The sequence below is a fragment of the Oculina patagonica genome, chromosome 13 (assembly GCF_052425735.1).
Source record: "Oculina patagonica isolate OP01 chromosome 13, crgOcupat, whole genome shotgun sequence".
Classification (NCBI taxonomy): domain Eukaryota; kingdom Metazoa; phylum Cnidaria; class Anthozoa; order Scleractinia; family Oculinidae; genus Oculina; species Oculina patagonica.
The window spans coordinates 24,682,076-24,693,719 of record NC_135770.1 but is presented as its reverse complement, the minus strand read 5'-3'; the positions used below and the strand labels follow the sequence as shown (position 1 = coordinate 24,693,719).

At 37.5% G+C, this 11,644-nt stretch overlaps 1 protein-coding gene across 1 annotated transcript in view; it reads right to left on the bottom strand.

Moving 5' to 3' along the window:
• The window catches only part of LOC144636268 (uncharacterized), a 98,239-nt gene extending 87,148 nt beyond the window's left edge, over positions 1-11,091 (bottom strand). Inside the window, exons 1-6 of the mRNA XM_078495432.1 lie at positions 11,002-11,091; positions 8,581-8,807; positions 6,933-7,252; positions 5,516-5,657; positions 2,218-2,558; positions 1,241-1,379 (exon numbers count right to left, since the gene is read on the bottom strand). Of these exons, the coding sequence (XP_078351558.1) occupies positions 1,241-1,379; positions 2,218-2,558; positions 5,516-5,657; positions 6,933-7,252; positions 8,581-8,671 (1,033 nt within the window). The 5' untranslated portion in view covers positions 8,672-8,807; positions 11,002-11,091. The remainder of the gene's footprint in view (positions 1-1,240; positions 1,380-2,217; positions 2,559-5,515; positions 5,658-6,932; positions 7,253-8,580; positions 8,808-11,001) is intronic.
• Between the last annotated feature and the right edge of the window lie 553 nt (positions 11,092-11,644).

Genomic DNA, 11,644 nt, shown 5'->3' with positions numbered 1-11,644 from the left:
GTTCGATCGGATAGTGGGGAACGGCGCGAAAAGTTAAACCTCCTTACTTATGATTGCTCGCCGTTTTCATCTTCAACTCGCTATTCTTCGCGCTGTTCCCCACCAACCTAACGCCTAGAACAGGCAAACGGTCATATCGGCCTGACTCTTCTTTGGTTTGGATGCCCCAGTGCGTACGCGTAGCTTACTGCTCTCCAGTTTGGCAAATTTTGTACCATGTGGCCATTTGATGCAAAAGGCCCATTCCCCAAGAATAAGAACATTCATTTCTTTCACGTTTAGAATTTTAAGGAACATCAAGACACTATCCTGTGCATGGTAAAGAGTTTTGTTCATTTTGATCACCTGCCTAATATATATAGAGCATTAATTTAATAACTAGAGGACTAAATTCATATAAATTATCAGGTCTCTGGGTTTAATAAGTGGTTACATTTTGCTGCCATTGCTTAGTCTTTTTCATTACAAAACAGGGAAGGATGTCTATAGACAAGTAAAGATTTCCGCGAAACAAAATAGATCGAAAATTAATCTCCAATGATTTCTACAAAAAATATCGATGTGGTTTTATGTATTGTGTTGTAAAAGTCAGGCGCGCAGAGCTCGGGGCGCGAGCTGGGTTCCCTTGCAAAGCTGCTTTAAATGTTAATCGTCAGACATATTTTGAAAAGAGGATTTACTCTATGATGCTCAAACTTTTAGCAGCCGTTCACTCATCCCTTGTGAAAACTTTGGTGTCTCAATATTCGTCAACGTCATACTTACAAGAGGGTCTAGCCAAAAATCGTCTTTTTTACAATTTTTGTATATTTTTTGAACAAAATTGAACGATTTCTTTAATTTAACTTTTCCATAAGCATTCTAGCTTGATTTTCTATACAACTTTTGCTTCTCTATGTCTTAAATAAATGGTAAAATCCAAGATGGCGGATCCACGATGGCGGTTTTAATTATGTCAAATGATGTCATGTGACGTCGCAGCCAACCAAAAATTATGCCATCGTGTGGAGTAAGCTAAGGGCTTTTTACTCAGTGAAACTAAATTCACTACGCATTCATAGAACGAAAACCTTATGGAGGATATCCATCCGCTCCCCCCCCCCCCCCTCCCGCCCTGTTAATGGGGTATTTACATCTGTTCACAACAACAAATTACCTGTGAGCTGAATGTAGGAATGAGTTTTAAAAAGGCCTAAGCTAAGTCGCAAAAGTATTACGTATTTGGGGAAAATACACTTACTCTCCATGATATACACCTCGACTCTCAGACAGTTCCAAGCATAATGCTGAGTTGGATGAAAGCGAATGTATCTTGAAGACACTGGTAAAGGTAATTTGTGTCGATCAACTGTGAAACCGTCACCTTCCCTGTGAAATTCCTTTAAATAGATAACACTCATTAATTTCTGTACACAGTATTAGTCCTTATATGTTTGTTTATAACCCAGGGGATTCATTTGGGCGCACTCAATTGGACAAAACTCATAACTTTGTGCAAAATCAGACGACTGTTATCAGCTATACAACGTACCCGTCTGCTTTGATATCCGTCGCCCGATTTTAAAGAAATGTACAAATACAACGAGCAAAGTCACTTTTTCAGGTTTAAATTTTTAATCAAATCATAGTATTACAAAACACAATACGAAGACCAATCAATTAATTTTTACCGCAATTACGTCGTGATTGTTTATTCTATTTCTACTTATTTTTTTTTTATTTTGGCACGAATAAAGTTGTTGTTGTTGTTGTTTTGAATATCGCTGAGGTTTTTGTTCACTTTTTACCGCGATTAAGCAAATTGTAGAAATAAATCTTGGGGGGGGGAGGAATTAAATATTAAATAAATAAACCTCTTTCTGGCTTGCTGACAAATGAAGGATAGCATGGCTGAAAGAATGTTCTCAAAACTTCAGGGTAAACCAAAGCTTCGCTTCTTATTGTTCATTTTTTCGGATAACCTTTCAACCTTCAGTATACTAGTCCGCTAAAGGGGCTAGCGTGATTACTAAATGTAGTATTTGGTGGTTGAGCGGCAAAGTGGTATCCGATACACGAGCTCGAAGCCACGCTAAGAAGTCTGCTAAGCAGCCTGTTCAACAGGCTAATATAGTGCATTTTCACGGATCAATGCAGTAAAATTCATGTTGACACACAAAAAAAACACTATTGCACATGGTTTGTTGCTGACATCAATAAAGTAAAATGAAATCTCACCACGTCAGCACCATTATGATCTTTATAATATGTCCAGGTGTTTCCATCAGAGGAGAAGGACAGCTTGAAGTCTGTTACCCATGAATTATGCACATCGTAATGTCCGTCTCCCTGAGTAGCAACACCACACACTTGAAATGTTTTTCCAAGATCAACTTGTAGCCATTCTTCATTACTACTGGCTGTACTCGCACACCACCCATCACCTCTGCTACCATGCAGTCGACCGTAGGCAGGCTGGAAAGGATTGTCTACATAAGAAGAAGCTGTCATGTGGTCATCAGGGATGACGTCAGGGCTGATAATGCCAACAGCATTGCTGAAGCAAAAGTCGAGGATATCTATATGGATGTGATAATAACGTACTTGGTTAGGAACCAATTTATACACCTGGATGGTGAAGGGCACTGTCAGAGTAAATTGCCTTGCCTAAGAAGACAGCGCAGTGACCCAGGCCAGGACGCGAGCCCTGTCCGCTCGATCTGATGCGCTTTTTCCAAGGTATAGCAAGCAGGTAAAAAATCACAAAAATAAATTTATAATGTTATGCACTCACTGGGAAGCAACACGGGTAAGAATTGGTCAGATCGAATTGTAATAGCTGATGATTTGACCATGCGCAAAACTCTATCAACAGGCAGCTGGCCTAATCGGCCTTTTGATAAAATACTGCACTTATTTTCAAAGTTCAGTTTTAGCCCGCTCGTATTTTTTAAAATGGCCAATAGAGAGAAATTCAGACTGGAGCATTTTCGCAAATGACCTTTTGCTGGTCAAGTCGCGAGCAAGTAGAAACTCTGGAGACTTCTAGAGTAGCCAAGTGATATGTATGAGTCGTTATAAAAGACAAGCGCGTTCATAAAATTAGCAATGAGTGAAAATTGGCCCAGTCTCGAGTTAGGGTCTTTACCGGTAGAATACTCCCGAAACAAACACCCCCCCCCCCCCCCCACACACACACACACACACACACACACACACACACACCAACACCTAGAAGCGGCCAAGCCTACAACGTTTCAGAAAGCTATCTATACCACCGAGTCTGAGTTCTTTTAAAGGGGCTACGTCACTGAGAGATCGCCGATTTTTGCACTACGCTGTTCTGAAATTAGTTGTAGGCACGTGAACACATGAAAAACATTATATCTTTGAACATCTAAAGGAAGATAATTATAACCTCAATTTGTGCGGATAAAAATCAAGCTACGGCTATAAAAAAATACGCGCGAAAACAACTTAAAAAGTTAAGCCTTAATTTTTTCAGGTTGCAATACATTTCCATCCGAGCCATCCGCAGCCAAAGATGCTCGTTAACAGCTTCAGTGCTTTAATATAGCCATTTTTGATAAAAATTTACCAATATTTTTCGGTCTTTTTAGGTTTCATGCGACACCAATATAAATTTTGGCCGTTTTAAAATCTTGTAAAATACTTGACAAAGCCCTTTAAAGGCTTCTCGAGGGAGCAAAATAATATTGTTTTCTTGGCAAAGGAAACTATGATGCTAATGGAACAATAATGTGTGAAATGACGTCAAATATTCCCTGTTATGTGGCATGGGAATGTCAAAATTTCAACTTTGAGGTTGATTATCAAGATAGCAGTTGTCATTGGTCAAGCCGTCTATCAAAGTTTTAGTTAAATATCGTAACGAATTTGTATAGGCCCGGGGCTCAGGGCCCAGTGCTTATACAAATTTGTAAGGGGTTTTGGATGGTACTTTAACTGGAAAAGTCCGTAGCCAAGGGGCTTAAAACTACTGATTGGATAAAAACTGAAAAGAAATGCCTTTCAGGGCGCTTTCCATTATTCAGAACTGGCCTACCAGACTGGTATATTTAAGAAGCAAAGAGAATTTTTGTTGTTAGTCAGATTTGTCCTGTCAAATCAGTCAATGTATAAATATTAAACACCGTTGGGGTTGATGTGAGGGAAAATCTTGAGGAAAAGGTTCATGTCATATTAAAAACCACACGTACCGTCCGGCCAGTTCTGACTAATAGAAAGCGCCCTTAGACTCTGATGAGGGATACATTGCAAGAAGGTCACTCTGATTGAACGTTTTGATCTGCACTCTACTCGCGAACTAATTCGTTGCCAATTGCTGTTTAAAGAGCGCCGAGTGCTCTGTGAGGAAGCCATTAAGATAATATATGGAAAAAATAGATGATGGAGGGTTTATTACATCCCTGGGCAGGGAGGCTTATATTCGTTAAATACCAGGAAGATGGGCCTATGAACGGGATGACTTGGTGTCACTCCTGATTACAGTTTATTTTATTTAGTTTTGCCAAATACGCGCCTCCTAATGTTTGCAACGGAATTACTTCTATGGATCTGAATGACAAAACCATAGCTTCATTGAAATCAATTTAATGTTATACGTTTAGTATCCGTAGGAAGAACTCAGAACTAAACACGTGTTTAATCAACATGGCAGCTCGTGAAAGCACGAGGTCCCAGCATGCATTGCAAAGAGCATGCATAACAATTACAAATCTGGGCATAACCGTACAACAAGCAAACGAGATTAACTTTGAAAACTGTTCAGCCCAACAATTTTTCAAAAGCCCATATCGCAATCCGTTTCAATCTTCGTCACTTTTGGCCATCCATACCTTCTTTTGTATTTTTTGTGTTATTGAAATGTCCCTTCACTGTTTTTGGAGGTTATTTGTATATTTCACTTAACTTGATGGTCATTTTGGTCATTCTGAGATATTAGACTGATTGCAGAAATGCAGTGCCGTAGCAAGGGGAGGGGCCGGGGGGGCCCGTGCCCCCCCCCCCAGTTTTTTTTCCGAAAAAAGTAAAAACAGACCTATATAAAATGTTGAAAATACAATTTTATCTCCCGAGAGGTTTAAAACAATAAACATTTGTACTTCTTTTCATTTTTTAACGTATGTAGGGTGATGCACAACAATATTAAACAGCCAAAAACTAAAACAAACCAGAAATCGTGACAACAATGTGAAAAAAAATGTCTCAAGGAGGAAATGCTATTTCCAGGAGGGCCACGAGTTTGTTAGCTTTATAGCTATTAAGTGCTACCCTCTATAAATAAAGACGTTACTTACTTACTTACTTACTTACTCAAATTCGCAATATGCGTAAATCACAAATAGCTTTTGGAGAGCGCTGGAAATAGCATTTCCAAGCCTCTAGATTTCAAAATTTTCTGGGAGGGCATGCCCCCAGACCCCCCTAGCGGCTCGCGCCTCCGGCGCTCGCGTGCCCCCCCACTTATTTTACCCTTGCTACGGCAATAGAAATGAGAAAACTTCTTCAGTACCTTGCACACAGTCATAAAGCTCCACTCTCATTGATATGTGGGCGAACCAAGACACCGGGCGAAAGAGAATAAAACGTGCCTTGATTGGTGGCTTTAGTACATGGTAAACAACACTGTTCTGGTCTGTATTTCCAACAAACACCTTAATTAAACAAAAAAGAACAAACTGTTAAAACTATAACATTCTAAACTTTGCTTCTTACCTGCTAGCCATAAGTTAGGTCGTAAACGTTATTTGGCTCGTAATGCTTTTTAGACATTTTCTTCCATTGCATTCTAACTCAGCTAAACAAAAAGATGGGCAAACACAGTAAAAATCCGGATATAAGTATTCTGAATTTTCGAGGTCAGTCTGAACAGTTTCTTATATTTTAGGGTAGTTTTTCACAATTCAGGCTGATTAGGGTCTTAATAGTTTTTTTTTTTTTTTCAGAAGTTGTTGGCAGAAATATTGTCTTACTTATACGTAATAAAGCTACTTTTGATTATATTTCATTTTATTTATAAGATATTATTATATAATCTGTAGTGTTTTAGCGAGTGGTAGCAAATCGAGAAAATTGGTATCACACATGTGTGGATAAAAATGGTATCCACACATGTGTGATATCATTTTGACCAATCAGCTTGCAGAGTTTGCCATGTTTCAATGCTCAATGGGCCAAAGTAAATCAATCTTAAGTCGAAACATCTTCGGATCTTCCTCGGCAATCTTCGGCAATCTTCGGAAAACTTCGGAAATTTTCGGAAAATGTTCGGAATTATTCGTACAACCTTCGGACAACATTTTGAAAATTTTCGGAAATCTTCGGAAAATGTTCGGAAATCTTCGGAAAATCGTCAAAAACATCGTAATTAGTAGGTTAATATAATAAAAAGAATAATACATGGTTGCTTGGAGATATGAAATTTATCTTCTCGTGTTCAAATCCGATATCTCACTCGTTCGCTGCGCTCACTCGTGAGCTATCGATTTGAACACTCAAAGATAAATTTCATATCTCCGCGCAACCATGTATTATCCTCTATATAGGACCTATTTTTCTTTAGCCCGGCTGAACATGTTCTGTTTATTTTCGAGTGTTCAAATGCAAAATTTCAGGCTATAGGTTCTTCAATCACTGGGTTCTTATATGCGCGATTTTACTGTATCATCCGTTCTGCCGGAAAATGGTCAAAATAATCCTTTTTAAAACTGACACGAATAGGGTTGGTAATTGCCTTCAAGAAATGCATTTCTCGCAAAATTTTAGGCAAATTTCAGGGGTCTCGTTGTCTCAAATTTCTCTTTGCCGCTTTCGCGGAGTCTTGATTTCTTTTGCAAGAAAAATAAAAGGGCATCGAGCTCGCAGAAAAGATATCAGTCTCGCCGTCTCACAAAGTCTTGCATTTACCCGTCGACACCCCTTATAGTTACCTTGTCCGCATTTTGTCCTTGTTCCTTGTAGTATTGAAAGTTTACTCCATCGTTACTGTACTGTAGTTTGTAACTGGTGACCCACTGGTCATAATTAATCCGTCCTTGTGTTGCCACACTTGTCACTTCAGTGTATTGACTAAGTAGATCAATCTGGAGCCATTGATTGACATCATTTACTCCAGTTGCCCAACATCCTCCGCCCGTCGCTGTACGTAGCCTGCCTTTCGTAGCGGAAAAATGAGCAGAATGTATCGAAGAAGCAGTAATTTGTGATTCCAAAATGGAACCGGTTTCCATTCCAAGGGCTGGTTGGCATTCTAACCGTTTCCGAAAAAAATGATACAAATACATGGTTATCATAATCAATCAATCAATCAATCAATCAATCAATCAATCAATCAATCAATCAATCAATCAATCAATCAATCAATCAACCAACCAACCAACAAATCAATCAATCAATCAATCAATCAATCAATCAATCAGTCAATCAGTCAGTCAGTCAGTCAGTCACTCAATCAGTCAATCAATCAATCGATCAATCAATAAATTGATTAATTTATGGGATTAACAGTTGCATATGCACGAAGTGGCGATTCCAGATGGAATTGGAATTTTTAAGTGCTTTTTATGAAGGGAGAAAATCCAAACAATATAAAGAACATGCTTCAGAGCATGGACAAGAGCCAACAACAAACTCAAGCCAAATATAAGGCCGGGTTATATATATATATATATATATATATATATATATATATATATATATATATACACTCGTTTTCATAAACGTTGACATTTGAAAAAATATATATATATATAGAAACCATTGTTTTTATGTCATATTTGACATGAATACAATACATATATATATGTTATATATATTTTCAAAATGTCAACGTTTTTGAAAACGAGTGTATATATATATATATATATATATATATATATATATATATATATATATATATATATATATATATATATATATATATATATATATATATATATATATTGGTAGGACTACGAGTTACATTGGTGGGAGGCAAATGCTCTCACCACTGTGACACCTGTGCTCCCAGAAACAAACATGTGAACGCGTTTGGCTATCCGGCTGGATATTGCAAAAAGTGTTCAATTTCTAAAAAAAGTCGAAACGATTTATTTTAAGTAGCCACCTGAGAAGGAAGCCAGCCATGATCAATGGTGAAACCAACTGCAGTGTGATTTGACCGAAATTGTTAAGGGATGCGACAGAATTAGTAACAATGCCAACTTTAGTTCCACTGACATTAGCGGCAAATTGAGAATCAGAAAGTGGTTCAAAAGCACGATTTTTTTGGTGCTCAAACCACCTTAAAAAAATGTTAGTGGGATCAAATTGGCATCCTTGTTAAATTTATCATTTCTGGTAGTCGTATAATTAAAGGTCCAGCCTATATTGTTGAGGTTAAGTCTGTTAAATTACCAAGTTGCGCTTATAAACTTACTAAATCATTTAGGAGAAGAGCTGTCATTTTGTCATATACTCTATTAAGAGCTCTTTCGAATGAAATATTTTTCTTGCTATCTTTCTTGCTATCTTGCTAATCTAATCAGCGGAAGCAGGAACGGTCAGGATAAGTAATATTATATGAGGTATTGAGGTCACCTTTATCCGCAGCAACGTGACAGTGGAGCCAGCCACCGTATAGAAGATACAGGGACAGCAAAGGTATCGCCGATGAAGAACAGTATAGCATTCTCAGAAGCTCGCCTGAATGAACTGAAGAATCACTGATTGGAAATGAGGGCCATTTTCAAACGACGATTAGTTTCTGGAACAGCTCGCCGGAGACAAATAAGTACTGTACTGATAACGTACAACTCTAATTTTACCTGTTAATAAAAACAAGCAAACAAACAAACACATGAAAAAAGTGGCCTGTATGTATTGATTTTTTTCTATAAACTTAAGTACACTTCAAAACTTGCGCCTACTTGTGACTCCGTTTGGTTTGGGCTCATGCGTTTGTTTTGTTTCAAGTTAAGCTTTGTGATTGGTTCATGAAAATCATGCATAAAATTCAGCCCGGGCCAAACGAGGCAGAAAGTTGATGAGAGTTCAAACTCTAGCTCTCATTTGGCATAAAAGTCATGTACCATGCTCTCATCGACTCTCATGCGCTCTTATCGACTTTGGACGTGCTTAAATTTTACATGAGAGTCGATGAGAGTTTCTCTCGTATGGCCCGAGTTGATGACAGTCGTTGAGAGTTGACCAAAACTCTCATGAGAGTCAACCCTCATCAGCTCTCCTTCTCGTTTGGCCTGGGCACACAGGTCTACTTGGTTATGACTGGTTATGTCAAGCCTGAGGCTTTTATTACCCTGATGACTTCCCTCCGTGACTTTGTTTTGTTACTGACAAATTTGCAAAAGGTTTTAAAAAACCATCTTAACATCCATTCATAGATATCACGAACATGACTTACATCTGAAGCTTGAAATCGACAATGACATTATGGAAAACCGTGCACGTGTTAAAACTCTCCTAAAAAGTGGCGCAAACTTAAGTTATATTTTGAGTTGTTTTTATCGTTGTTCCTCCACCTCATGCTCACTATTGAATGTATTGTACTAAATTTAGTGAAATTTGATCAAAAGCGTAGCAGTGACAATAATTATTTCAAACGCCGCGGGTGATACTTATGTTTTCAAACTGTTGAACTCAACTTTTGAAGCTAACCGAGCACTGGAGTTATGCTACCTACAGTAAAAGGTATAAATTACGCAGACAGATTTTCGTTTTTGTAATGAAAAAGTCGTTCAAAAAAAAAAACAAAGGACAAATATAATAGTTCAGTATAAGTCACCGTGTCTTTGCAGCAAACTTTTTTGCTTATGAAAAAGAGACCAAGCTGCGACAATCAAAATATTACTCAAAATTTCTTAAGAAACGACAGGTTTCATTTCAAAATGGGTTACACGCAACAAACGGTCGCTCCTGGACATTACCTTGTTTGCTTAGCTTCTAATTTTGTATTGAGCAATTTGCCTTTTCATTGTTTCGTGTATCTCCTCAGAGGGGAAATTATTTTTTAGCTATACAAGAACATCATCGCTCTAAGTGATTCCGCAAGCTTTATTTAATATGACGATAAAATGTTGATCATAATTTATCTCAGTATGTTTCCTGGCTAGCGTTTTGAATCTTAGATAATTTTTTTTAAAACATCATTTTTTATTCTTACTTTCTATTTTCACCTGTAACTGAACAAGCGTTTCCCAGAAATAACCAAAACGTAATTTAATTATATAATGAATTCAGTTGCAAACAGTTCTTCAGTTTTGTTCCCCTTTCATTGAAAGCATAAAACAGATTTCAGCGGGGACCGCCATGATTTACATCTGCACAGAAATGTTTGAAGAAATATATAAACTCATTTTCGGTGTAAAGTATTACCTAATAAAGCACTTAGCTACTGCGGCTGCTTTTCATGATTAACTTGGACACAATTATTTCGAGCGCCGCAGGTAATACTAATTTTGTAAATTGTTATGAAAAAGGAAAACAATGGTCAAACTGATTTGTGAATTAGTGAAGAAAAAATAGTATATCAAATTTAGTCTAAACATTCCATCAGGTTTAGTCACCTCGTCTTTAAGGCTAAGTTTTTTTGCTTACATGTGATGACAAAACCTAAAAGTAAGACACAGTCTCCTTAATGTTCAGTCCATTGCAAGAAATAATTTTGAATTCTTATTCACAGTGGCAGCTCTCACATCTCAAACTTCTAATCCTGTTGGAAATGAAATGAAACGAAAACGACGAATACTATTGCTGATATAAAATACATCCACTTCTAAAAGAATACGAATCCAAGAAGATAAAGATATCGATAGCTTAGCACTTAAAATTCAGTTCAAATTTCGAAAATAATCGAAGAGTTTAATTTCAACACTGGGATACTAAACCATTGCAAACGACCACGATGTCAAAAAGCGAATCCATTTAAACTCTTTTCATAGCAATAATCTGGCACCTTTCTAAGTCAAACCCAGTACTGGAGTACTACAGCAGTTTTCTTACCTTAATTTGGTTCACAACGGCGATGCAGTGAAGGAAAACGTTACAAACAGAGACTGGAAGGACGGCTGGCGATTAGTTAATCGACATAATACGACAACGTTAAAATAGTTTTCCTCGTTTTGCAATTGAAATATTTAATAATTCATAAATGGGCACAATCTTTTAAAAACATCAGTTGTTTAATTCACTAGAACCGTTTCTTTAAAGCAATAATCGTAAATGCAATTTCGACGTACACCGAACGAATAACCGAACTACCGAAGGAACGGACGGGCGGACAACCGAAAGAACGGACGAACGAACGAACCAACGAAAGAAATGACGTATGAAAAAAAATAGCCTCGAGTGTTTAGCGTTTCTTAATTTACGAACCACATAGCCTCGAGTGTTTAGCGTTTCTTAATTTACGAACCAGCTTGCAGGCTAACGAACGAACTTAATTAAACAAGAGGTTAAACAACTTTATTTATACAAGAATGAGCCCATGTCCAGCCGTTTTATTTAAAACAAACAAACAAAGAAACAAACAAGCCCCTCCCCCAATCAGAAGATGGTAGATTGTGAAAATTTAAAACAAACAAAGAAACAAACAAGCCCCTCCCCCAATCAGAAGATGGTAGATTGTGAAAATCTAAAACAAACA